General features: G+C 36.1%; 9 protein-coding genes and 1 non-coding gene across 10 annotated transcripts; 5 read left to right on the forward strand and 5 right to left on the reverse strand. All coding sequences in view use genetic code 12, as the record gives it.

The window, feature by feature from the left end:
• Positions 1 to 4,590: 4,590 nt before the first annotated feature.
• On the reverse strand, positions 4,591 to 5,454 carry SUR7 (Eisosomes component; the record flags this gene model as incomplete). The annotated part of the gene is made up of 1 exon (XM_001523892.1): positions 4,591 to 5,454. The coding sequence occupies one exon, from the start codon at positions 5,452 to 5,454 to the stop codon at positions 4,591 to 4,593; it is 864 nt and encodes a 287-aa protein (XP_001523942.1).
• Positions 5,455 to 7,636: 2,182 nt separating this feature from the next.
• Positions 7,637 to 9,295, reverse strand: ATG15 (Putative lipase atg15; the record flags this gene model as incomplete). The annotated part of the gene is made up of 1 exon (XM_001523893.2): positions 7,637 to 9,295. The coding sequence occupies one exon, from the start codon at positions 9,293 to 9,295 to the stop codon at positions 7,637 to 7,639; it is 1,659 nt and encodes a 552-aa protein (XP_001523943.2).
• Positions 9,296 to 9,838: 543 nt separating this feature from the next.
• On the reverse strand, positions 9,839 to 10,711 carry BUD17 (bud site selection protein; the record flags this gene model as incomplete). Its single annotated transcript, XM_001523894.2, has 1 exon — positions 9,839 to 10,711. The coding sequence occupies one exon, from the start codon at positions 10,709 to 10,711 to the stop codon at positions 9,839 to 9,841; it is 873 nt and encodes a 290-aa protein (XP_001523944.2).
• A 795-nt stretch (positions 10,712 to 11,506) lies between these two features.
• SED4 (vesicle formation at the endoplasmic reticulum) lies at positions 11,507 to 14,632 on the forward strand (the record flags this gene model as incomplete). Its single annotated transcript, XM_001523895.2, has 1 exon — positions 11,507 to 14,632. One exon carries the CDS (start codon positions 11,507 to 11,509, stop codon positions 14,630 to 14,632), a length of 3,126 nt encoding a protein of 1,041 aa, XP_001523945.2.
• Positions 14,633 to 15,059: 427 nt separating this feature from the next.
• On the forward strand, positions 15,060 to 16,613 carry RAD18 (E3 ubiquitin-protein ligase rad18; the record flags this gene model as incomplete). Its single annotated transcript, XM_001523896.1, has 1 exon — positions 15,060 to 16,613. One exon carries the CDS (start codon positions 15,060 to 15,062, stop codon positions 16,611 to 16,613), a length of 1,554 nt encoding a protein of 517 aa, XP_001523946.2.
• Positions 16,614 to 17,419: 806 nt separating this feature from the next.
• On the forward strand, positions 17,420 to 19,204 carry PVL30_005493 (uncharacterized protein; the record flags this gene model as incomplete). Its single annotated transcript, XM_001523897.2, has 1 exon — positions 17,420 to 19,204. One exon carries the CDS (start codon positions 17,420 to 17,422, stop codon positions 19,202 to 19,204), a length of 1,785 nt encoding a protein of 594 aa, XP_001523947.2.
• A 281-nt stretch (positions 19,205 to 19,485) lies between these two features.
• Positions 19,486 to 19,558, reverse strand: PVL30_005494. Its single transcript has one exon. It is a non-coding gene; the product is annotated as a tRNA-Ala (tRNA).
• Positions 19,559 to 20,272: 714 nt separating this feature from the next.
• On the forward strand, positions 20,273 to 22,093 carry DBP9 (ATP-dependent DNA/RNA helicase; the record flags this gene model as incomplete). Its single annotated transcript, XM_001523898.2, has 1 exon — positions 20,273 to 22,093. The coding sequence occupies one exon, from the start codon at positions 20,273 to 20,275 to the stop codon at positions 22,091 to 22,093; it is 1,821 nt and encodes a 606-aa protein (XP_001523948.2).
• A 228-nt stretch (positions 22,094 to 22,321) lies between these two features.
• On the reverse strand, positions 22,322 to 22,978 carry PVL30_005496 (uncharacterized protein; the record flags this gene model as incomplete). Its single annotated transcript, XM_001523899.2, has 1 exon — positions 22,322 to 22,978. One exon carries the CDS (start codon positions 22,976 to 22,978, stop codon positions 22,322 to 22,324), a length of 657 nt encoding a protein of 218 aa, XP_001523949.2.
• A 1,384-nt stretch (positions 22,979 to 24,362) lies between these two features.
• Positions 24,363 to 26,003, forward strand: PVL30_005497 (uncharacterized protein; the record flags this gene model as incomplete). The annotated part of the gene is made up of 1 exon (XM_001523900.2): positions 24,363 to 26,003. The coding sequence occupies one exon, from the start codon at positions 24,363 to 24,365 to the stop codon at positions 26,001 to 26,003; it is 1,641 nt and encodes a 546-aa protein (XP_001523950.2).
• Between the last annotated feature and the right edge of the window lie 205 nt (positions 26,004 to 26,208).

The following is a 26,208-nucleotide window of genomic DNA, read 5'->3' on the forward strand; positions in this document are numbered from 1 at the left end:
TGTGTTCTTTTCTGAAGGGCTTGTTTCTTTTTTGAATAAGCCCTTGAGGCCGTGATGGTGGTGGTGGTGGTGGCTGCTGCTGCTATTGCTGTTTTCCTTAGCCAGTGTCATTGTGTTAGGCTAGATAGTATGGCTATAGATCCAAGTATAAGAACCGTTATCGTTGCAATTTCGGTTTCGTAATTAAAATGTTTCTAGAAAATTGACTTTGAGGGTGACCTTGTCAAATGACTATGTATATCAATATGTATATATATGTATATATATATATATTGATATGTGTTTGTGTTTGTTTGTTTGCTTGTTTGTGTGTGTGTGTAAGTCTTATTGAAAAGTGCAGCTAACTCCGTGTTTTATTCTTGACTGGAAATAACTGAATATGTTGTTCTACTTTTGATAAACTCCGCTGCCGAATCCGTTGGTGCTTTATTTGTCTGATGATATTGCTCTGTTATGTTATAAATACTGAAGACAGTTTTGGTAGTAGATAGTGTCTTTCAAACTAGCTATGTTGTTTAAAATGAAGTGGTTGAATAGCTATTGTTGGTGTTGCTGACAATGGGTTTATCCCTTCTCCTGTAAGATCTTTTCAACTCATATATATATATATATATATATAAAGATATTGGATTATCTTTTTATTTATGGATATGTCTATGTATATATATTGGTGTGTGTGTGTGTGTGTGTATGTGTATATATATATTTATATATGTTATCTCTTTTATATTCAAGATTGCTTCTTTTCTACTGCTTCTATTTCCCTCTAGTACAATTTTTCGAAATTTGGTTTAGTTAGCGCTTAGCACACTTTGCACTGCATCTACATGAGTTTCAGAGCAAAAAAAACTGGAAATAAAGAGAGATAATAATAATAATAAAGGGAATATAATAATCATTAAATAGTTATATTTCAAAATTTAATAGTTAATAGCTAATAGCTTATAGCTAATATTACTAAAGGGTAAGGACAAGGGCAAGGGCAAGGGCATGGGCAAGGGCATGGGCAAGGATGTGTGTGAGTTAGTGTACGGGTAGCTCAGATACATTAAATCGATCGGGTGATGACCATATACCCTTAAGTAGTGTGAGGAATTTTGCTATGGAAAACCCTGGCCCATGCTCTTCACTTCTCTTTTTTTTTTCTTTTTTCTTTTATACTCTTTTATATCTGTCACTCTGGACTGTTCTACCAAACTATAGTGGATGATTGAAAGAGAGATTGGTACTAATTAATTTGACTTGCAACTACTACTGTACAGTGCTGTTAGCAAACTTTGGAGTTTGAGAATCGGTTCATTCTTCCAATAATGTTGAGGATCGGCAAGAACAATAGTCTGGCTACCTTTTTTTATATTTATTTTCTTTCTTTTTTTTATTTTATTTTATTTTTTTATTTTTACTTTCACCTCCATATGCAAAGACAATCAATTCATTTTGAACAATATTTAAGAGTAGTTTAGTTGTAATTGTAGCTGAAGTTGTAGTTGTGATGGTGATGGTGATGGTACTTTTACTAGTATTCGTGGTTGTAATAGGGATTATGGCAGTCTCCTTACTAATTGTACTTATACCAACTTTTTTCAAAGCTTCAATTAGGTGATCACAATCAAGAGTTTTCTCTTCTTTTTTGTTTGTTTTTTTTGTTTTGTGTTTCTAGTTTTTGTGATGTGTTTCACACATATATCCGAGATAATAGGGCCGTCATCTACAACATGTGAAAGCTTAAGTACAGAGGGATTGCTTTTAGAAGAATGACGCATCATTACAAACGCCCGAGTACAAAATAAAAATTAGAAATAAATGAATAAATAAAAGAAACAAACAGAGTGAGAAGAATGCGTTCAAGAGAAAAAGAGGTACAAAAAAAGTGGAGATTCTTTGCATTGGGTGAAATCTGATGGTTTGGGGGGGAGACGGTGCAAAGTCGGATCGTGGTATCTTTTTCCATTTGCTTTAAGTAAGATATTAAAAAAAAAAAATTGGAAAAAAAAAAATAAATAAATAAATATTAAAAAAAAAAAAGAAAAGAAAAAAAAGGGCCAACAGAAAACGAGAACGAACAAAAGAGAAAGAGAACATAAAGAGAAACAAGTCCTTTGTATCATGCCACCCCACGTTTTTTTGTAAAAACAAATTAGAAAACTTCAAGTAAAATTCAGAACCAACCAATGATTTTTGAAAAGGTCACTCTTTACTAGGATTTACTGCAAGTAGCTGATGATATATGGCTGATCAGTAGCAAAAAGAGGTTAAAGTAGATAAAGTGTAGCAGATCTTTAATAATCCGTCGTCGTTTATACTCCAAGAGTATTCTGTACAAACTCAACGTGGCCCAACTTTTCTCTAACTTTCATTTATTCTTTTGTTCTTTATTTTTCTGGAAAAATTATTTACCTGAGTCCGTGTTTCTTGTCCCTTGTTTTTTATTTTGCTGTTTCCTGTTTTCTGTTTCCTGGTTCTTTCTGGATCTCTTAACCTTTCTTTTTTTTCTCTTTATAATCTGTTTGATTTAATCATTATTCGTTGTTGTTGTTGTTGTTATTATTATTATTTTTTGTTGGTTTCTAATATCTCAATATAAGAAAAACTCCGGCCGAGGTGGATGTGATGTGATAGGGTTTTTTTCTTTTCTATTCAATCATTCACATATCTTATTCAAAGTTTACTTTCCCTTTTTTTTTTAATTTTTTGTAGGACCCAATGACTCCTATTTTGTTCTTGTCTTGCACCAACAAGCCATTGAGAGACAATGTTGATGGAAGCGGGAAAAAAAAAAAAAGAAAAAGATTAAAAATGTTATTACTAGTGTCACTACAAATCAGGAATGCTTAAACTCACCTCTATCATCATGGTGATACAATTGTTGATCCTTTGCGGTGGGAGTGGGGGGAAGATATTGTTTTTACAACACTTTATTGGTATAACAATTTAATTATCTGTATCTTAGACAACACAACATTCTGCCCATCATGGTAATGTAGTTGTTGTAGTTGTAGTTGTTCCTGTTACTATTGCTGTTGGTGGGATTAATTAAATTTATCCAGGCGGTTTATGCGGACAAGGACAAGCTTTTTCTTTTTTGTCGTTTCTTCTTCACTTTGTTGTTGTGGTTGTGGTTGTTGTTGCGGTTGCTGTTGCTGTTGTTGTTGTTGTTGCTCCATTCTTTCTTCCCCACTTCACCTCGATCTGCCCTTCCATTTGTCCTCGCAACATATGTGCCAAGTATAGCTCTACTCTGTATAAAAAAAAACCCCATCTCCAATCCCCATCCCTATGCTCTTCTACCCCTATTGTTTTGCCTTACTTTTCTTTCTGGTTGTACTTTTTTGGTTTCTTTTTTTTTTTTTTTCTTTTGTCTTTTCTTTTTTGGCCAGGCTTCATTTACAGTCATGGTTACTCCAATTTATTTCCCCACTCCTTTTCCACAAATCTCTTCTCCTCCCAACTTGCTCCCCATTCTTTTGCAATTCAATTTTATTAAATTTAATACTTGGCCAACTCTCGAAAAAAAAAGGAACAATTAATTTCTTTGCGATGTACCATTACCACCTTTCTTGGGGTTTAAATCTCATTGTCTTTGTGCAAACACCATAAAAAGGAAACTAGTATTACGAAAGAGGAGTAGGTCCATGTTTCTTCAGTAGATTTCCGTAATCTATCCTTAATCCCCATGTTTGTTTGTTTGTTTTTTTGAAATCCTCTTAATGGTTGAGATGGAATTGAATATTAAGAACTTTTGAAAGGGAAAGTTACTCTTCACCTCTTTGGAAGAGATTATCTAAAGCATAATAGTAAATAGATTCTAAAATGAAAAGAATGGGTGATATGAACAAAGCATTTGAGAAAGAAACATTCACGCTTGTTGGTTTAAATACCGTTGGGTGACAAGCTATTTAACATTCATCAAGAGTCTTGCTCATTTGAAATTGGAATGTGTATGAAGTGTGTATAAGTGTATGAAGTGTGTATGAAGTGTGTATGACATGTACCTAGTATAGGTATCTTTTGCTTGAATCGAAATTTTGCAGCAAAAAACTAAAACCGTCAAATATCTATATACAACAAACTAAGAGAAACTCGCACGTTCCATTATTATCTTTGTACAAAGTAATCAACAAACACAGCACTATATAACATATACTGAAGATTTACTTATAATACAAAGGTCCACTCATTGGATGGTTAGTGGCTACAAGGTAATTGATGAACAAAGAAAGAAAATAATAACAAAAAAAAAAAAACTATTAAATAAATTTATTAATAATTATGAAAGATTAATTATATTTGGTATTGAAAAGGAAAACTGGCACCGTTTTATATATCATGCAACAAAACATTCATGACATTTCGGTAAGCACAATTACTCAAAAAAATCCGATTCTAGAAACAACGTTTGGAAAAACAAAAATGTGTGTATATATATTGGGGGAGGGGGGGAAAGGGGTATTAATATTCAGTGAAAGAGCTCAACTTGGTCAAACTTGGTCAATGGTTTTGCCTCGCTCACCTGAGTTTAGGCTTAAAGGATGTCAACCTGGCTCATTGCTAATTGCTCGTTGTTCACTGTTCACTGTTCACTATTCACCATTAAGCTGATTCGTCATCCACTTGCTTTTGGTTTCTCTTGATTTTGAAAAATCTAATACCGCCAGTGTTGGTGTCGTCGTGAAGTGCTTGTCCAGCCTCATGGTCTCTAGACTTAACGAAAGAAGAGTCATCGCGTGCGGATGCACCAACTTTCTCGTTTGTATCGTATGGATGGTTACCGCCTTGTTCATATTGTTGCTGTTGTTTTCTTTCCCTAACTCTTTGCGCATGCTTCTTGTAACTGTTGGCAATGTTGGCAGCAAATGTAATGAACCAGCAAATGAGCAAACAGACAAAGGCTGCCCACATAATACCCATGGCCTTGGCACCAACTTTGGCATGTCTGTCGTCATCAGTAAATGCATTCTTGGCCAATACAACGACTGCAGTTTGGAACGAAGCAAAAGCAGCCATAAAGAATAATGCAACAGTGACCAAGAAGATCACAACCTTGTCGATAATAGCAAAACAAAAGCCCAAAATATCAATAAGGAAGGCCAATCCAGCAAAGCCCAATGCAATTAAACAGCAGGCAAATGCAAATCTACTCAAGTAGTAATAAGTGTTTTCATTATCAATGAAATCTTTAGGAACGTTTCTTGTAGTGTCGAAATTGTCAACTGGTGAAATTGGATATGCTGGGCCCAACAAACAATTGCTATAGTCTGCCTTGTCACAAACACCCCAAAAAGTCCATGCTGATAAATCGGCTGGTGCTCTGGTAATGTCTGAGGTGTCAGCCTCGAGCCAGTAGAATTTATTAAGTGGAAAGTGCTTTGAAGAACCCGAGAGCACGGTAAAGATCAACAAAAGGATCGAACCGGCTAGGAAAAACAAATTGAAGAATGTGGCCACTACTTTCATTTGTAAGTCAATTGGTGGTTAATAGGTATAGTTAATTAGTGGAAATACACCGTAAAGAAAACTGTAGGTTGTTTTTTTTTCGAAATTGAAAGAAAGAGTAGGAAAAAGGATAAAAGAAAAAAAAAAAGGAAAAGGAAAAGGAAAAAGAAAAAGAAAAGGAAAGAGAAAAAGGAAAAGAGAAAAAGAGAAAAAGGAAAAGAGGAAGAAAAGAAATGGGAAAGAAAGAAAGAAGCAGAGAATATAAATGAAGTAAAGTCAAGTAGGAAAATTATCTACATAGAAATTAACAAATAAAAAAAAATCATTAACAAAGAAAGAAGGCTTTGACGTTTGTACGGTTTTTTTTAATAAAAAAAATAGTTCTTTTTTTTTATTTCCAACATGACTTTTCAATGCAAGAAGGATGATGGGTAATGAAATTCGAAGCTTAATAGTATGGAAGTTGTATGAATCTGTATCTATATATAGGTGTGTGTATTACGTAGCATGCATTGTGTTGTTGATGTTGTTGTTGTTCTTGTCGTTGTCGTTGTTGTTATGGTTTTGTTTTGTTTTTTCCTTCTCCTCGAGAAACAATAGGCTCAAGCTGAAATTTTTTTATAGTTCCATTTGCTTTTTGTGTCATAGGTCAGCCTGCCTGTCTGAGCCCCCGCCCCCCCCCCCAGAGACACAGAAAACCTTGACGAAAGAAAAATATATATATGTACTTCTACTTATATATACAAATTCTACCTCTACTCCACTGCTTTTTACTTGGTAGTAATAGTATCTACTACCCATCAACTTGTAAGAGTTTAAAGTTCTAGCTAACAATTGTGAAAAAAAAAAGAAAGGTTACAAGACGGCTGATACATATATTGTTATGAGCATGGTCCAACTTTTTTTTTCACTCTTCTCCTCACCTCTCCCCTCCGCTTCTTCTACTTCCCTTCCTGCCCCATTTCTCCCATCCATTATTTCTCCTAAATTTTAATCTTTTTTATTTTCTGGTCCAAAACATAAAATAAAAAAATATAAATAAAATAAAAAATAACATAAAAAAAAAAAGAAATAAAAAGAAGAAAAGAGAAGAAAGAAAAACAGACGAAAAAAGAATTTTGTCTCCGTTTTCATTCAGCGCTAAAAATGAAAGTACAAAGTACAATAAAAAGGATTGCTGGTTACTACACAAAAACAATGGAAAATTTAAAAAAGAAAAAAAAAAACAAAGTATAGAGCAATAAGTTTGAGCCTCACTTGTGTCTCCTTTTGGAATACTGGAGAATATCCTCCCACTCTCTTTCACCTCACCCTCACCCCCCCAAAAAGGGAAAAACTATAAATAAAAATTTTTGTTTGGTTTATTGTGAGCCGTACTATAAGACAAATATGGAAGTAGTACGGCTGGTGTGTTGTTCATTCGTTAGTAGTCACAATTTCTTTACCAACGGGGTATTACATACCCCCTTGCCCGATGTGTTGAAACTACAAATAATACTCGAAACAAAGCTTCACAAGGAGAGTGAAATTTCATGATCTATTGGCTCAGCCATATCGATACCGTTGTATTCAGCCTAATTGGATTTGGTTCCACACGGAGCTACACACTAGACACTAGACAGTAGATAATAGACTCTAAACACTAGACACTTATTGCTATTATTGGCTATGGTCATGCGCTCACTCACTCTCTCTCTCTCTCTTTAATCAAAGATACTAATTAAACCTATTTGGCGCACAGCCCATAAACAATGCAAAATGCACGAGAGGCAAGCTTACACACACACACAGAGTGAGAGATAGAGAGATAGAAAGAGAGTGAGAGAGAAAGAGACCAATACAATTCTCACAACGATATTACACCTTATATTATATAACTCATCTCTATCCACCTCATCTTCTACATCCTACATTTTTTCTTGAAAGAACCAAATTACTCAAGTAAAAAACCAGTAAATTTTATATATATATCTCTGAATTGAGTATAAATGAAAGATGAAAAGGTAAAGAGAAATTGAAATAGAGATTGAAAATAAAAATAAAAATAAATATAAAAATAAATTGAACATGAACATGAACATTAACATGAAATTGAAATTGAAATTGAAAAAAAAAAGAAACAGGAACACAAATGCTAGAAACCTCAAATAACTTATAAGAAACCTCAAAAAAATTGCCTTCATTCTCTTTCGCCGCTAACTTCTCACTCCTTATCGTCGTGCGAGACAAACCTCCAATTGAAACAATCTCGACATGGGGCTTGGTACACGCATGGTGCAGTCTCATTATAAACCAAAATTATATCATCAATCACCGTATGTATCCTATGATTCAACAAGTTCACTCTCCATCCATAATCCGTCACCACATCATAAACACATTGATATCCTGTATGACACGCAGTTTCCATCGCATAGCCACCTAAACTACAACTACTGGAAGCACCATTGCACACCCCCATATATATAGGATCAGCAGTATTGCCAATATGCCAAATATGTTCCAAATGTCTAGGCAAGCCTGGGGCTTGCGGAAGATGAAGGCGTTTCAGTGCCAACATCTCACCAGGAGCCTCATAAGCAACTGTAGGCAACCCATATGTCCTACCCAAGAGACTTGCCAAAGCACCTCCCAATGAATGACCAGTCACCCATATATCCGTAGTCTCTGGTGGATAAATGGCAGTTACATTCTTGTAGATATCCAATGCCGCTTCGTAATACCGATCTTTTCTACGCAACTCCTTCTCCAAACAATCCTGGTTACACGTGTAAGCTTTCTCATAACAATCACAAACAGTTGTCCACATGTACCCTACTCGAGCACAACAACACGAAAAAAGTAAATTATCATTTGTCTTGTCATTCTTTGTAGTCTCATCACTTCCTCCACCAGGTAATCCAGCACCCGATGTCCCCTTTATACCAATAACAACTGTCTTGTTATCCTTGCTTACAAATATATGGCCACGTAACCCAACATCTTCCCAACCAAAATTGACATCATTATTTTCCTCATCAGGAATCCACCCACCACCAACATCTGTCCAGTCCGATTTCTTCTTGTCATCATCATTTTGCGGGAATCGAACATATGCATTTGATGAAATAGTAGCCAATGTAACAATCGTATCTTTATCGGTAATATTTGGGATATTAATATCATCATCAATCCACTCTAAATTTATTCGGTTCAAAATCAGGGCATCTCCATTGACTGAGCGAGCATAGTCGAGATAACTCTCAATGAAAAATGGCTCATTACGATGCTTGATTCGTCTGGCGATACTTTGTTTGTTTTTAAATGGAAGCTGGATATCAAATGGATTCTTTCCACGATGCACATCGGGCCAATCATACTCATTAGTGCTAAGCCTTGATTTGTATTCCGTGCCCACGCTATTCAGAGCAGTGTTTGTTTGATTATATTCTTGGTCTGGTCCATATTTTACTTGTATTTCTTGTTTTTCGTGTCTCTTGTGTATCTCTTGTATTTCTTGTACTTCTTGTTGTTGCTCGTTGACCATGTTTTGGAAATAGGCTGAGTGTTTAATAAGATACTCTTGTGTGACATCTAGCCTTTTATGTATTTTATAATCCTTTTCACCAACTCCGTGATGGAATATATGCTTCAACTGTAATGTGCCATCTTCTCCCTTGTCCTCGAAAGATGAGTTAAGAGAATGTTTGTGTATGTTGTGTACAGGTGATAGTCGAAGCCAGTAAAATGTAGTTGCGGCAACGCATGCTGCTGAAATTAGGCAAAACCAAATGAATTTTATCAGCGGTGGCAATAACCTTTTGCCTCGTTTCTCCAGCTGTCGCAGCCCTCTAGTTTGCTCCTTCTCGGTAATGTGTAACATCGAGCTTGGTACTTGAATACAGTATTTGTCTTGCTTTTAATCAGAAATACATCAAAGTATTATGTCGCTGCTGTTGTTGTTGTTGTTGTTGTTGTTGTTGTTTGTTGTATGATAATCTCAATCTGTACAGTTGGATAGATGGGGTAGGAGAGAGGGGAAGTTGAACATTGGCTTATCGGTAGCTAGCTAATGCGATCATGGGAATTTTTGTGACTTTTTGTGACTTTTTCTTCCTTTTCTGAGGCTCGGTCGGAATAATTAAAAAAATAAAATAAAAAAAAAAAAAAAGAAGAAGAGAACCCGTGAACCCAACCAAATTTTTTTATAAATGACGCAATTAGTGGGGCGGAGGAAAGGAGAGGATAGGAATACAAAAGAATAAATAGATAAAAATTAATCAATAAATATAGTCAATGAACATAGTCAACACTTTAACTCTATTCACTTTAAAGAGCAGCTTATAGATACTTTACTCTTTGTTTAATCCCATCAAAATTCAATTTTATGTTAAAAAAAAAAGCATCTTGTTAAAAATGAATTTTTTTACTCAGAGTCATCTCGAAAATACTGTTTGGCAGCAACAATCCTTATATCTTTCACTACTTTTGGTTTCAAAGCCAACTTTTCCGATTCAATTTCGTAACTTAGTTGGAGCACATTATGCAAGGTGTCAAGCACGGTTTCGATCAGTTTTTCGGTGATCTTGTAACCACTCTTGTAGAAATCATTAGCAACCAATGCAGTAAAGAGATCACCACAGCCATTGAAATCGCAACTAATTTGATTTATAGCGGTTTTTTGCAACTCTCCATGTGAATATGCAACACAATATAGTCGACCTGCAACATTTACAGATGAAATCACTATATTCTCAACATGATACGTGTCTGCAAAATCCCTTAAAGCCAACACCAAATCATCCCAACTGGTAATCTTTGAACCACTCAATGTTTCAAATTCAAATTGATTAGGAGTAATTAAGGAAACAAGTCCGGTCGACAATATGTCTCTGTATACTGGTATGAGTTGATCCAGCACGTATAATTTCCCGTTATCTCCCAACACGGGATCAACTATCCATTTTGGAGTGCTAATGTTGTCCTGTCGATTTTGTTGAATCACTTTAGTGATTTCATCTTTGACTGCAAGAAGCACGTCTGCATTGGGACAATATCCAGTTAATATTAGATCAAATACACTCAACCCCATCACCTCATTCAATCCTCGTAAGACATCTTTGGTAGATTCAACAGTTGCTGCGGAACCTTGGAGCGAACCGTACCCTGGATGGTTTGAGTAATTTGTTGTATTAATTGCATCAACATCCCATCCCATATATTGCAAAGGAAAAGTAATCGCTCGATTCCCAACGTAGCCATGTGCAACGTGTGACAGGATTGTAAGTAGTGACTTCATGGTTACAAAGTAAAAGTACACTTCTGTTGGAATTATCTCACCTTTTAAATATTTTGAAATGTTTGTAATCTCTTACCTAATAAACTTTGATCCACTAACTCTAGCAAGAATGTTTCCACTAAAATATATTAAACTTAATTTGTTGTAGTTGAATTTGAATTTAAATTTAACTTCAACTTCAACTTCAATTTCAATTTCAATTTCAATTTACTATTTCAATTTGTATCTGTATTTCAACTTGTACTTTGTTTAATATTCTATTTTGTTTATTTCGTTGGTTTCGGCATTACTCTAGTATATTCATGAAGTAAATATTCAATATTCTTTTGACTCATACAAGATGTGTGTTATCAATTGTTCAATCGGCAAATGTTGGTTCTAGTTGAGCCGCAAGTTCTAAATCTCATTTGGTAGCAATATCTAAAACAAAGTGCCTTGTTAATTATTATGTACAAATATATATATATATATAGTATTATTTTTCTTTTAGGTATATGGCCAATTACGCACTCTTTTGTTTGAATGGGTCATGGCAGTGCCAATTACTAGGACCAGGATATGTGTTAAGACTAGTGTTTATGTCGTAGAACTTTTTTTTGCGCGTTGCCTCCCAATATAGTTTAATTTTTCTTAATTTTTTTTTTGTTTAAAATCAAAAATCTATATACATCAACACCGTTTCCATTCGGAAAAAAACTCAATTGAAAAAGAACAAAGCAACAAAGTAACGAAGCTTAACGTACCATTAAGACTACAAAAACTTTTTGTTCTTCTTTTTTTCAGCACATTTTCAAGATGGCTCTTAAGGAGTTTGCTACTATTGATGTTGGCTATCCCATTTTAGGTGCCAAGTTTATCAACAACAAAACTGTTTTGGTCACTGGTGGAGGTGGCGAGGGAAATAATGGCATACCCAACAAAATTACTGCAGTCAAGTGTAGTTTTAAAGTTGCGGATCCCAAGAGAAGATTGCAGAAATTTAGAGAGGTCCAATTGCCTTCAAACGAAGACTCGCCGCAGTGTATAGATGCAGTGAGACTCGATGATAACGAATTTGATGTTATTGTTGGATGCAATCAAAGCTCACAACTCATTAAGTCAATGAGCATCAACAACAATGTGAGAAAATATACATACAACAAAAATGAGCATTTGACATTTATTGATGCGGCACAATTTGAACCAGAAATTAGTGGCGATGCTGAAGAGTATCCTAAGATTATTAGAATTGCGCAGGACAACAGCATTGGTTGTTTGATGACCTCAAGGACCCCCTCGGTATTGTACTTGTTTAACCCGGAATACCTTGAATTGAAATACAAATATCAACCAACTGATTCTAGTGAAATCAAAGACTTTGCATTAAGTCCGAATAATGGAGAAGTGTTGTCTTTCATCACAGCAACGAGTATTGTTACATTCTCGACCCAAACCAATTCAGTCACGTTTACTTCTCGATCCAGTTTGGCTTTGAACAAACAGCTTGGTAATTTCACCTTGTCGAAGGTGAAATACATCAGCAACTACGAGCTCCTCATATCTGCTAGCTACAAAAACGGCAAGGGTGCCGTGCTTCTCAGATACAATTTGACCTCGCAAAAAATTACACAACAACAATTGATTTCTAAAAAATTCAACAATGTTGTTGGTATGGATCTCTCTGTGAACCAGGATCTTGTTGCTGTAGCAGGAAATGACTTATCGGTCACATTGATTAAATTGTCAAGTTTCAAAATTTTGCAAACTTTTAACAAGTTGCATCCATTTGCAATCACTAGTGTGACATTTTCACCCAATGGAAGCAAATTAGCGACAGGTAGTGCTGCCAACACTTTGCATGTCATTCGCATTCCAGCTAACTACAGTTCAGGTAAGTCGATCATTGGTACTTTGTTCCAATATTTGTTTACGATTGTGTTGATATTGGCATTGGGTATAGGTATTCAAAAGGGTCGTGAAACAGGCCATTTGAATGAGGTTATTGAATACTCTAAACAGTATAGCCAAGTTGGGTTACAGTATGCTGAAGTTGGATTACAGTATGCTGAGGAATACGGAAAAATATTTTATGCTTTGGCACAACAATATCTTGGTGAATATGGTGTCAAGGCTATTGAATATGCAGACCTCGCAAAGAAGCACGGTCTAGAACTTTATACTGAAAAATTTGTTAAAGCAAAGGAAGCATCAACAACAACAACAACAACAGCAACTTCTATTTCCGGTGCATCTAATAGTGGAGCACTTGATGAAACCAATATCATAGATCAAGCTAAAGACACATTAAATGACATTGTTGTTGAAGTCACTAAAAATCTTGATGACGTAACTAATCAACCAGGCTTTAATAGCGAAAAATACTGGAACTCAGAGTATGTTACACACTCCATTGAATCTTTTGTTAGCGAGGTTGTTGACTCGACGGAGACCCCATCATCGGAGCCGACTTCTGATTCGACATTGCAAAACTTATCTTCAGCTAAATCTTCAGCTAAATCTTCAACAACACCGGTTGCAAATAAGGAAGACTCAAGTTCAGCAGGTGCTATGTCACTTAAAAACAGCGAAACCAGTTCGGTACCAACTGAAAATGTAGCCACTAAACTTGAAACTGGCATTGAAGCTGTGGTTTCCGAAATAGTTAAACACGACATACCTGCTGAAGAAGCAAAAGTGAAGGACGAAACGCTCTCCTTCAGTGTTGAACCAATTGTAAATGAACCTCTGGGTACAACACACTCACAAGTTACACATGAGAGCTCGACTGACGTTGAGATTGAACAATCAATTAATTTACCAAAAGAGCAAATTAAAGTTGAATCAGCTATCAGTGATCAAGTTTCAAATGCCATTGAAGAAAATACCAATCAAGAAGAATCTATTGAACTGATCTCTTCTCGGTTGAGTCATTCATCTGAAGCTTCTGAAGAAATTAAGAATCCAATTGAATCAGCATCCGAAGCCGGCGTAGAAATTTCATTGTCCACTGATGATATTGTGGAGCCACCAAGCACAACGAGCTCAATACCAATTGAGATACAAGAAGTTGCAGCAGAAGAGTTGGTAGGGGAGTCAGCAACTGCATTCGATATTAAAGAGCCTTCTGCTTCAAAAGAAGCCGCTATTTCATATAGTGTAACCCCTATCCTGTCTATTGCAAAAGCTGTTTTGGAAGACGTACCAGAGGAAAAAGAGATTCCTGCTCCACCATTGGAGGCAACGGGTGAACCAATTGCTGGCCAACAAAATGTATCCTTGATGGAAGAAGTGTCATTTGAATTATCTGTTTCAAAGACCGTATCTAGCAGTACAGAGTTACTTTCGTCAATTTCTCCAGAATCTGAACAGACAATAGTTTCTGTTCAATCTCATACTGCTCCAAATGATTATGAAACAAAGGAGGAAAAGCCATCGTCACAAGAGCAAGAACAATCTGCTCTTTCTGTGCAAGTTGCCTCTGGGAAGGACGATGTTAAGCAACTGACATCACAATTGTCTCAAGAACAATCAGCTGAGTCAAAAACTAGTACTTCTTTTCCATCTTCTTCTTCTTCTTCTTCTTCTTCTGAAATAGTGAATGGTACTGCCGGAGATGATGTATCATCTGCCTTGGTTGATTCGGTGGATACTGATACAAATGTAGGTACGCCTGGTGACGAACCTACAGTTAAACCTGGAAATGTTGAGAGTTTGAAAGAACCTGGTGCTTCAAAGACTCCTTTGAAGAATGACACTGGAGCTGAGGAGAATGTGAGTCCTGCAGAAGAGGTAAGTGCAATCAGTAACACTTTGGAAAAGAGTGATGCTGCATCCCTGGCTCCCAAATCTTTGCTGACCTCAACCACTCCATCAGATTCATCAACAACAACAACAGCAGCAGCAGCAACAACACTGAACCCTGCTGAAAAGGATGAACTTTAAACTACTTAGATATTATCTTTTTACTTGTATATTAGAAGCGACAGATAAGCAGACAATTACAATTTTTTTTAGTTTTCATACTTTCATATACACTTTCATTTATTATTTTTTTTTTGTTTTTTTTTTTACATTTACATTTACATTTATAATCATTGTCGTAGCAATTGTAGGGATGGAGGGAGCTGGAGAGGGGTCAAGATCCGTTTTTTTTTTTTGCTCTCTGTTTATTGTTGTTGAATTTATCTATTGGTAGCTTACGTTCACGCCCACCTGCCTTATTCGCGTCATAATCTTTACGCGTGTTTAATGATGATGCTGCAATCTAAAGACCCAAGATTCTTTAAAAAAATAAAAAAAAAAAAATAAAGAATAAAGAGTCTGTCTTTAACTTTATCTTCAACGCCGAAAAAAACACAATCCGATCTCGATGGCCCATCTTTCATATAGTGATGAAGATATAACTGATCTGTCAGATTTCAAGAATACCCACATACCTGCTTTAGCGGAGCTAGATGTGTTAGAGAGATGCTATATATGCAAGGAGTTCTTCAACGCACCAGTGATCACATCTTGCAATCATACATTTTGTTCACAATGTATTCGTGAGTATCTTATCACAAATAATTTGTGTCCACTATGCAAGACTGAAGTGTTTGAGAGTAATTTGAAAAAAGACCTGCTATTAGAAGAGATTGTACGGTGCTATGCCAAATTACGACCGCGTCTCTTGGAGTATCTCAAAGTGGAAAAAGATGAAGATACCAATAATAGCAATAGCAAGGAAATTGGCAACGGTAGTAGCAATGAAAGTAGTACAGTGCTACCTACAGAAAATTCAGATGTGATTGTTACAAAGGAACTTTTTAGAGAAACACGAAGTAGTTACAAGTATGAAACTATTGAACCTGAGCGTAAGAAACAGAAAGTTGACGATAAGAATCAAGAAAGTAAACTTGAATTGAATGATGGTTTAGTAGAGTGTCCTATCTGCTCTAGGAGAATGACAGCTGAGAAACTACAAAGAACGCACATTGATGCTTGTCTTAATAGTGGCGGTCTGCCATTTAGACTGCCAAGTCCAGAACCATCTAAGAGGCCAAAATCATCGATATCATCATTTTTCCAAGCTGCAACAGCTGGGGCAACAGCTTCGACCTCGTCGCCCTCTGCATCGCCTTCTCCAGTGCCAGTTGCACAATCAAGCTCATCTTTATCGAAATTTGGAGAAAAGGACGCTTCTCAAAAATATGGTTTGCGAGACCCTCCGAAGCTTGAGCACTCAAGAAAGCCCAATAGCAAAGAGCCGAAGCGATTACAGAAGTTGGACTTTTCATCGTTAAGTACTGTCAAGTTGAAGGAGAAGCTTTCTCAGTTGCACATTCCTATGAGTGGGACTCGAAATCAGCTTGAGCTCAGATACAATCAATACTTTGTTTTGTACAACTCCAACTTAGACAGCAACCATCCTGTTTCGGATAGAGTGTTGCGTCAAAAGCTACATAAATGGGAGCTAGCGCATCTGGGTTTTAGTAAGAAAAGTGGAAGTTCTGGTTTTGGGAATGGGTCAATAAGCTCGCGATCGATTACTGAAAAGAATTTTCTGGTAAGCGAATGGATGCAAGAGTATAAGCTGGAATTTAAAACCTTGGTGAAACAAGCAAGAAAGTCGTTTCGAGAAAGTAAAGCCAAAGTTAGCCAAGCCGAAAAGTTAAACAATGGTTCGAGCAAGGGCCTTGAAGACGTCGATGGAACCATTTTAGTTGTCAATGAAGAAGAAAAGGAGAAAGAAGAAGAAGAAGAAAAAGAAGAAGAAGAAGTTCCCCATTCAAATAAAGTGGAACTGGAAAAAGAGGAGAATAATTATGACAAAGAGAGTAAAAAAGAGTCCTGTCCGTCGCAAGAAGCACAGGAGCCTTTGTCAGATACAGCAAATACCTCCTTCACTTTTGGTAGTAGTATATTATTCGACTCTGAGCCATAAAAGCTCAGATTGGTTCTGGGAACCATTATGTATTTATTATTATTATTGTTATTATTGTTATTATTTATTTTTTTTTAAACAAAAGCATGTAAAATTTTCAGAGACTGAAATACAACTTCTCTATTTCTTTACTTTTAATCTATTCTCCATTCTTTCGTCGTTTTGTTCAAGTTTACCCAATTTTTCAAAGGGGGGTAAGAAAGAAGAAAAAGAATGAAAAGAATGAAAAGAATATTGGTAGATGCAAGCTGCACATAAAATGCCACAACCTGCGCAACAAAAACACTTTTATATCTGGCGGACCACGAATGACCAAATGTATTGCGCGCAAATCACTATTCTTCAATCTTGTTTTCTCTCTTTTTTGACCTTTTATTCGAGAACCCCGTAAAGATTATCCGTTTAGCGCCAAAAAAAGCGAAACGGCCGATCTATCATCCTTTCAAATCTTATTTTTTTATTTCTTTTGTTTTTTATATTTATTATGTATATACACATATATAATTTAATTTATAATTTTTTTTTTTTGGTTTTTTTTTTTTAATAGCTTCTTCTATTGTTTGAGATCCCGATTTATCTACACACTAAAATAACTTGACAGCATAAATTGAGCAAAGCCCACTTTCCATTTGATTAGAGCTGATCAAACAGAAAAAGACAAATAGGAAGAGGTAGAAAAGAAAAGAAAGAAAAAAAAAAAGGAAACGAGACGAAACGAAACGAAACGAAACGAAACGAAAAAAAAATAGTAACTGCTTTGCTCACGGAATATATCATTTCACGGTTATTCAACTGACCACTAGCTAATGGATGACAACTCATATCTCACCACTTATGAGGCGGCACTAGCTGTGGTAGCCACAGCGATGAAGAAAGCCAGACTCCAGATCGATGTGTTGATAGTCAATTCAATTATTGCGGGAATGCTCTTCAGTACAGGGGGGATGCTCACCATAGTCGTTCAAGGACTGTTACCAGAAATATACAAACAAAACCCAGGTATATTACACATGCTCAGTGGGTTGTTTTTCCCTCTTGGTCTTTTTTATGTTGTCGTCATGGGTGTTGACTTGTTCAATTCAAACATCTTATTTTTCAGCTGTGCATTGTGCAGAGGAGCTGTCTCGATAGTGGACTTATTAATCAGTTGGTTTGTGAGCTACTGGTTTAACTTGGTGGGGAATATTTTTGTCGGCTTCATCATTTTCCACTATTCAAACACGGCATCAACGACAGACATTGTAAATGCTGCACGGGAACTAGCTTTCCAAAAGGCAGCACCGCTGTTTGTTCAAACATTGCTTAGGGCCAGTGCTGGTAATTTTTTTGTATGCATGGCCATCTATTTACAGCTCATGGTGAAACCACTTCATGTTAAATTCTTGATGATGGTTATCCCGGTTTTTTCATTTGTCACGCTTGGGTACACGCATGCAGTTGCAGATATGACTATACTTATTATCGGCAAAATCGAAGGTGCACCGGTGGCCATGGCCAAATTAGCTTGGAAAGTGTTTGTACCGGCGGCTTTGGGAAACATCATTGGTGGCTCTTTTTTTGGAATAGTTATTTGTTGGTATTTGCACTTGTTTGTTGTAGAAAGAGATAAGAAGAAGTTGAACTTGCCACAATACGAATTCAGAGATGAACAACCAGAGTTGAACCAAGACTCAAGAGTTGTTAGAAGGAGAAAACCACAGTTTGATGGACAAATTATTGATAACCAACCTAATGACGAGGATGATTATGGAGCAAAGAAAGTTCAAGAGAATGAAAAATTGGAGAGTTCCCCGCCCGATAGTCTTTCAAGTTCAGAGAATGATGCACAAGCATATGAACCAATTGGATTAAGTGGATCACCGCACTCATTAGCTCAACGAGAAAGAACGTCTTCTGGGTTATCGAGAGTGGGATCACAAAATACAATGCGTAGTATTAGTTCAGCTAGATCATCAAAATCGCCCAAGGGAGTTTTCCCTGTTTATGGAATGGGAGCTCCTGCTGCTAGGGAACGATCAATTGCAGACGGAAGTGCATTAACAAGTAGGAAGAATTCATCAGGTGAACCTAATGTTACGAATGTGAATAGTGATTACGGTGCTGATTATGGCGCTAGCGGTGACAGTAACTATAACAACAATAATAATATTAATAACAAGAACAATAACAATAACAATAACAATAACAATAACAATAACAATAACAATAACAATAACAATAACAATAACAATAACAATAACAATAACAATAACAATGATGATGATGATGATGATCAGCAGGAGGGTAATAATGCTGAATATATTGGAGCGCAATTGAAAAGGCTCGTGACTGGTAAAAGTTTTACCAGCAATAAGAAAAATTCAGATCTAGAGGCTAGGCCGAGACTAGGGCGAAGCTCAACTATTGGTCCTCGTCCTACTCCGAGGTTGAATACAGAGCTATTCTCTTCAAATTCGTCAATAGATTCATCTGCCTCAGCACCCGTTACTGGTTCTAATTCTGCTTCAACAAATGGACCCCATCAACATACAATAACTCCCCGACAGAGTTTACCAGTTGGTCCAAAGGAAAATCGAGCGTTTCGAAAGTGATGAACATAGGCACACTCATGTAATTATATAAAATGTTTTTTTTAACAAGTAATAGATTTTTTTTAAAAAAAAAAAGAAAAAAATTGAAAATTGATAATTTAAACAAAATGAAGAAAACACATCTTCCACTAAATCAAGTACCAACAAAAAGATTTGTATTGGATGGCATTTTTCAAAAACTAAATGTTGACGTATCCTTTGCAGAGAATTGAGCATTAGACCATTATTTCAAAAGTGTTGACCTCTTAAAAAAAAGAAAGAAAGGAAAAGAAAAAAATAAATGGACGAGTAGAGAATCGAACTCTAGACCTCTTGCTTGCAAGGCAAGCGCTCTACCAACTGAGCTACACGCCCTTTTTGTTGAAAATTAAATAGCCATTGTAACTATGTTGGCTTCACAGTAGTATTATCAACACTAACAAAAATATAATTGAAAGATGTGTCTTTGCATATGGAAAATGAACAATTTGGTGGTGTGAACAAGATGCAAACTTCCATTGCATTTATCTTCTTTACAGGATATTTATGAATGTTAGCGAATTTGTTTGCGAATATGTGTGTTAATTTAAATTTTTTTTGTTTTTTTTTTTGCATGTTCTTGCTCCCAAAGTGTAAATACCTAAAATGACAATCTTAAAACTACTGTAGCTTAATTGTTTCAACGAAAGAAAAAGTAACTTTTTCTTTTCTTTTCTTTCTGAGGAATGAGCAACATATTAAGCATTAACGATTATGAATGTTTCAGCTCTAGATAGTTCAGCTCTTTATAAAGAAGAGGTTTTTTATTTTTTTGTTTTCAATCATGTAGTTTCTTCATAGAATTGAGGTGTTTGTTGCAAAATACGGAAAAGAAAAATCAAAGACAAAAAAAAAGAGGACGAGAGAAGAGAGCTAGCGAGAGCGAGAGAGAGAGAGAGAGAGAGAGAGACAAAAAAAAAATATGTTAAAAAAAATTAGTTTGTGCTCTTTTAAGAAAGATTTCTAGATGCCCTTCTCATCTCAAGTTTAAATCTGAAAGATATAGAGCAACAAATAGTTGCCTTATCCTATTTTCTAAAACAACACTAAATGTCTTTGAAATCCACCAAAACAACCGCTGCGTCAGAGACGTATTTAGATGACGAGACTACATGGGATTCGTTAAATTTGGATCCCAGGCTTTTACAAGCCATCGATAAGCTAGGTTTTGAAAATCCCACGTTGATCCAAAGCAGTGCTATACCATTGGCCTTGGAGGAAAAACGAGATATTATTGCAAAAGCATCAACTGGATCAGGTAAAACTGCAGCATATGCTATTCCGATAATACAAAACATTATGGTACAGGGGAGCCAACTGGGGACCCAATCAGTGGTTCTTGTACCCACGAGAGAATTGTCTAATCAAGTATACCAATTTATGGAACAGCTCATTAAATTCAGCAACAACAAGATTGGCATTTTGAACTTATCATCAAACTATAGTGACCAGGTCTTAAAGTCATTGTTGATCAACAAGCCAGAAATTATTATCTCCACACCAAGTAAATTAATACAGACATTGGAAGCACACGAAGGAAAAGATATAATCGATTTGAGCACAGTGAAAAACCTTACCATCGATGAAGTTGATTTGATATTGAGTTTTGGGTACAAAGATGATTTGCAAAAATTGGAGTCGTATTTGCCAGTAAAGAAGAATTTGCAAACATTTTTGATGTCAGCTACGGTGAATGATGATTTAAATGAACTCAAGGCTAAATTTTGCACAAAGCCAGCGATTCTCAAGTTGGATGATGACCAGAGCAACAACAACAAACTTGTCCAATTCTATGCCAAAACCACCGAGTTTGACAAATTCTTGTTGAGTTATGTGATTTTTAAATTGAATTTGATCAAGGGAAAGACAATTGTTTTTGTCAATAATATCGATAGAGGATACAGACTTAAACTATTTTTGGAGCAATTTGGTATCAGATGTTGTATATTGAATAGCGAGTTGCCTATAAACTCGCGATTGCATATTGTTGAAGAGTTTAACAAGAATGTTTACCATCTTTTGATTGCAACTGACGACATTTCAGTGGAAAAAGAAGAAGTTGACGAAGTTGACGAAGGTGAAGAGGAGCACGAGGATGCTGCTGATGCTGATGAAAAGAAACAACAAAACAACAACAACAACAACAATAACCATAACAATAACAATAAAGAACACAAAGAAGTTCTGAAAAAGAATGAAAAGAATAAAAAACATTCCAGCAAAAAGGATAAGGAGTATGGTGTTTCGCGTGGTGTCGATTTCCGTAATGTTGCATGTGTTCTCAACTTTGACTTACCAACAACTTCAAAATCTTATGTTCACAGAGTAGGTAGAACTGCAAGAGCAGGAAAGTCAGGCATGGCTCTCTCATTTGTGATCCCCGAGAAAGAGGTGGGTAAGCACAAGACAGCTTCATTGCGGTCTGCGAAAAAGGACGAAAAGGTTTTGAATAGAATAGTTAAGCAACAGCAGAAGAATGGGTTCGAAATCAAGCCATATCAATTTGATATGAAGCAAGTTGAAGGTTTTAGGTATCGTGCCGATGATGCATTTAGAGCTGTTACCCAAACAGCTATTAGAGAGGCTCGTGTAAAGGAATTAAAGAATGAATTGATCAACTCAGAAAAGCTTAAACGTTTTTTCCAAGAGAACCCACGTGATTTGGCCAGTTTGAGACACGATAAGGAGTTACATCCTGCTAGGGTTCAAGCACATTTGAAGAGGACCCCTCAATACCTATTGCCAGAAAGCGCAAGGCTGGATGTGAAAAACTTGGGCTTTATTCCATTTCATAAGAATAAAGTGGGCAAGTACAGAAAGAAGTCAAAGGGCACAAAGAAGCGCGATCCATTAAAGTCATTTAAGAAGTAAACTGATAAAGTTGTACAATCTATTCTATCTATGTTATATATATATATATATATGTATGTATGCGTTTTTTTGCTACTGAAATTGCCACTGGCGTTGACATCATCTAGTTTCAGAGCTAGATCTCTAACTAAATTTAGATAACTAGAAGTAGCCCAAGAACTAAATAAAGAATAAAAAATAGTGATTCAAAAATGGGAAGAAAAAAAACTAAAAACAAACAATAAAAATTTATGCTAGCTTGCTCAAAATTATGTTCCAGATCAAATTTGCTAGACAGTTGCAAGGAAACATCATTGTGTGCGGGACAAACATGAACAGGAAGACACTAAAGAATGGCCAATAACAGTAGCTGTACTTCAAGGACTTTATGTAGGAATTTCTAGTAGATTTTGAAAATAATTCGCCCAGATCCCATAAAGTGTTCAAGATGTTAAAAATAAGCTGGAAAATTGGTGCGCCAATGGCTTGGTCAACCAAAATTCTGTAGACTAGACTATCAAAATTATTCATGAGAATGTTGATCCACGCTACTGTAAAATATCCATTAATGCTTCCCCAAATCATAAATTTAAGAATCTTGTTTATTGTAAACTTCCTTCTCTGGAACTGATTTATTGATTGCGCCAAGGCTCCAGAAGAGCACCCCAAGATTGTAGGTGCGAGCATGGGTGAGACGGCACCGATATTGGCATAGTGGTAGTATATTGTTAGCGAGGCTGTCGCTTCAATGAGCAACGCAATGTATAACCGTTTAAGGATATGCTTTGAGCTGGGATGTAGCTGATAGTTATCTTGGACTAGACTACCAGAAGTGCTTGACAACATTGCTGTTGATTTTTCCAAGTCATCGAGGCTGACGGCCTCCTTGTCTAAAGACACGGACATGTTGAGACTCTTGCCAAAAGAAAAATAAAATAAAAGAATATTAAGAAATGAAAGAAAAGTAGCAAATTATAGTAATGGTAGATGTAGCGGCGTTGACGTTGGAAACAAACAGATAGATTTTCCTTTTGGGTATGTATGTGTATATATGTGTGTATGTGTATATATATATATATATAGGAAAAGGTCTGGTGTTTGAAAGCAGCGATTCTCGTACTGTTCAGTAAGCAAAGCAATGAACAAGTTGTGGTACGGTATCAAGACAAATGTGTTTATCTTGAAATTTGATCACCGTGGACCCCTCGAGCGCAAACTCGAACGAAAAATAACAATAGAAGAGAAAGAATGAAAGAAGGAAAAAAAAAATTACTTCAATTTTGACTAAATACTTACGCGCTCAATTTTTTTATTTTTCCATCGTCCTTGTTTTCTTTCTATTTTTGGATCTTTGTTTTTTAATCGATCCTCCTTTTTTTTTTCTTTTGTAGGGGAGGGAGAAGAGTTGCCTTTTCTTTTTCATATATCAATCCAGAAGTATATGACTAGTATTATAGGAAGTGATCCTTAGGAAGTTGTGATTTTGCATTGGGTGAAATACAATGCGACCGTTATCAATATTTCTTGGATAAATTGGTCATAAATTGCCAACAGAGTCATACAATGATTAAAACGCCTCTCTCTCTCTCTCTCTCTCTCTCTCTTCTGCAAGGAACACATGTTTCATAGCACGAGTCAGCGGGTGATGGCACATTGAAGTATCCAATAAAGATAACAATAGCCAAACAGTCGGGGTTGTTGAGAATCTCCGGATCACTGTTGAAATAGTTCAATTGTTGGATTAGACAACTTTCTATATAGTATATATCCAATCTTTGTCTGTTTAAAAACATGTAAATAGTTTCCAAGCTCATATCATAGTACATCAATTCATCTTTCAAAAAGCAATCCAGACTTAATTCTTGAACCAATTTTCAATTTGAATGTAGATTGACAATGAATGGAGAAATACGAAAATTGAGATGAAAAAAAAATTCAGCCGCTTTATACCATGTTTCTGCCAAGAGATTGACGCTCGGCCCGACAGATACCAAGTTCGGGTATTGTAATGAGGAGTCAACATAAAAAACCAAAAAAGAAAAAAGAAAAAAAAAATACAAAACAGAAACGGATTTTCATTTTCATGCTTACTCATCAATAGAGAAAAGCCTCATCTCCGCAAACTCTAAGCAGTAACAATATCAATACTTATAACAATATATATATATATATTTATATATATATATAAATATATGTGCAAAATAAATTAAAGTACCGTAACTCATGCGATTTGAAGTCAGAAGTAGTTAACATTGGATAAAATTAAACTCAACTTGAAAACCCGTATGTGATGGAGTCTTTGGATTTAGAGAATAGAAAGTCTCATCTACAAATTACAAAGTCAAATCAAGATGTTTGTGGCAGAAGCTCTTCCTCAGCATCAGCATCAGCATCAGCATCAGAATCCATTTTGGTCCCAGCTTCACCACCACATTCATTATCACCATCTTCATCGACCGCAAGCCCAGAGCAATCAATTGATAAAGTAAAGGAACTAGATGAATTCATGGTGGTATTTGATGGTACTGATGATAAAGAAGATGCAGCTCGTTTATCCAGAGCTCACAAATGGGCCATAGTCAGCATCATTTCGTTTGGGTCATTGTGCGTCACTTGCATCTCTTCGCTGTGGTCGCTAGCTTCATCGCACATTATGGAGCACTTTCATGTTAGCCACGAAGTAAGTGTTTTAGGGATTTCATTCTTTATCTTGGGCTTAGGGACTGGGGGTATTTTCTTATCACCGATAAGCGAGTTCCATGGCCGTAAAATGGTATACATTTTAGGCTTGTCAGTGATGATTGCATTTGAATTCCTCACAGCCTTTGTCAACAATATAGGAGGCATGATTTTTGGAAGATTCATGAGTGGGTTTTTTGGTCTGAGCTTTATGAGTGTGGCGTCTGGTTCATTTTCTGACCTATTCAAAGCAAGAAAATCTGAGGGAAAAGACGCAAACAAGGAGCTTGCATTGGCTTTAGTCATGTATTCTGTTTCTCCCTTTGTTGGCCCCGGTGTTGGCCCTTTGCTCAGTGGTTTTATTAATAGCCATCTCAATTTCCGATGGACTTTTTACGTCTTGATAATTTGGTCGGGCTTGCTATTGGCACTTGTAATCATATTTGTTCCAGAAACTTATGAGCCCGTTAACTTGAAACGCAAGGCCAGGAGATTGAGGAAAGAGACTGGAGACCAACGATATTACGCAGAGATTGAGAAGAAAACAGTTACTTTATACGAAAGTATACTCATGAGCTCAAAGAGACCAATTTTGCTCTTGTTTGGCGACAATATGACTATGGTGCTTTGTTTCTACTCTGGCTTCACGCTTGCGATAGTTTACTTGTTCTTTGTTGCTTTTCCATACATTTTCTCCACAGTATATCATTTCGATTTGGGCAAGCAAGGTCTTTCTTTTTTGGGATTGATTATTGGTATGCTTTTGACGTGTTTGATTTCACCATACTTTATCGATAAACTTTATTTGAAATTGCTAACCAAAAACAACGGTGTGGCCAAGCCAGAGTTTAGATTTATACCTTTAATGGGAGGTGTATGTGTTGTTCCTATTGGTCTCTTCATAATAGCGTGGACATCTTACCCTCACGTACATTGGATTGCACCTATGATAGGCTCTGCAGTGTATGGTGCTGGTACAATTTTGGTATTTAATGGAATTTTTGCTTATACAGTTGAAACATATCGATTATATGCTGCCTCGAGTATGGCGACTAATTCTTTTGTGAGGTCTGTTATGAGTGCAGTATTCCCTCTTTTTGGACTTCAAATGTATGAAGGTATGGGAATCCAGTGGGCTACTACATTACTCGCATTGGTTGCGTGCTTGTTGATTCCCATCCCGTTTCTTTTCTACAAATATGGCGAAACGCTAAGAGCTCGAAGTCCTTACGCATGGAGTGTAGATGTATAGATTACATATGTGTACAATTGTACACACATAGATTGGGAATTCACAATCAAAGATGATTCTGAAACAAAACTTTACATATGGGTTGTATTAGTATAGAGTTAAGTAAGAATTAACGTGTAAAGAAGAAGAAGAAGAAGAAGAAGAAAAGAAGAAAAAGACTAAAAATAAAAATAAAATAAACTCAAAACTTACTAGTAATATTTGT

The sequence above is a fragment of the Lodderomyces elongisporus genome, chromosome 8 (assembly GCF_030384665.1).
Source record: "Lodderomyces elongisporus chromosome 8, complete sequence".
NCBI lineage: Eukaryota > Fungi > Ascomycota > Pichiomycetes > Serinales > Debaryomycetaceae > Lodderomyces > Lodderomyces elongisporus.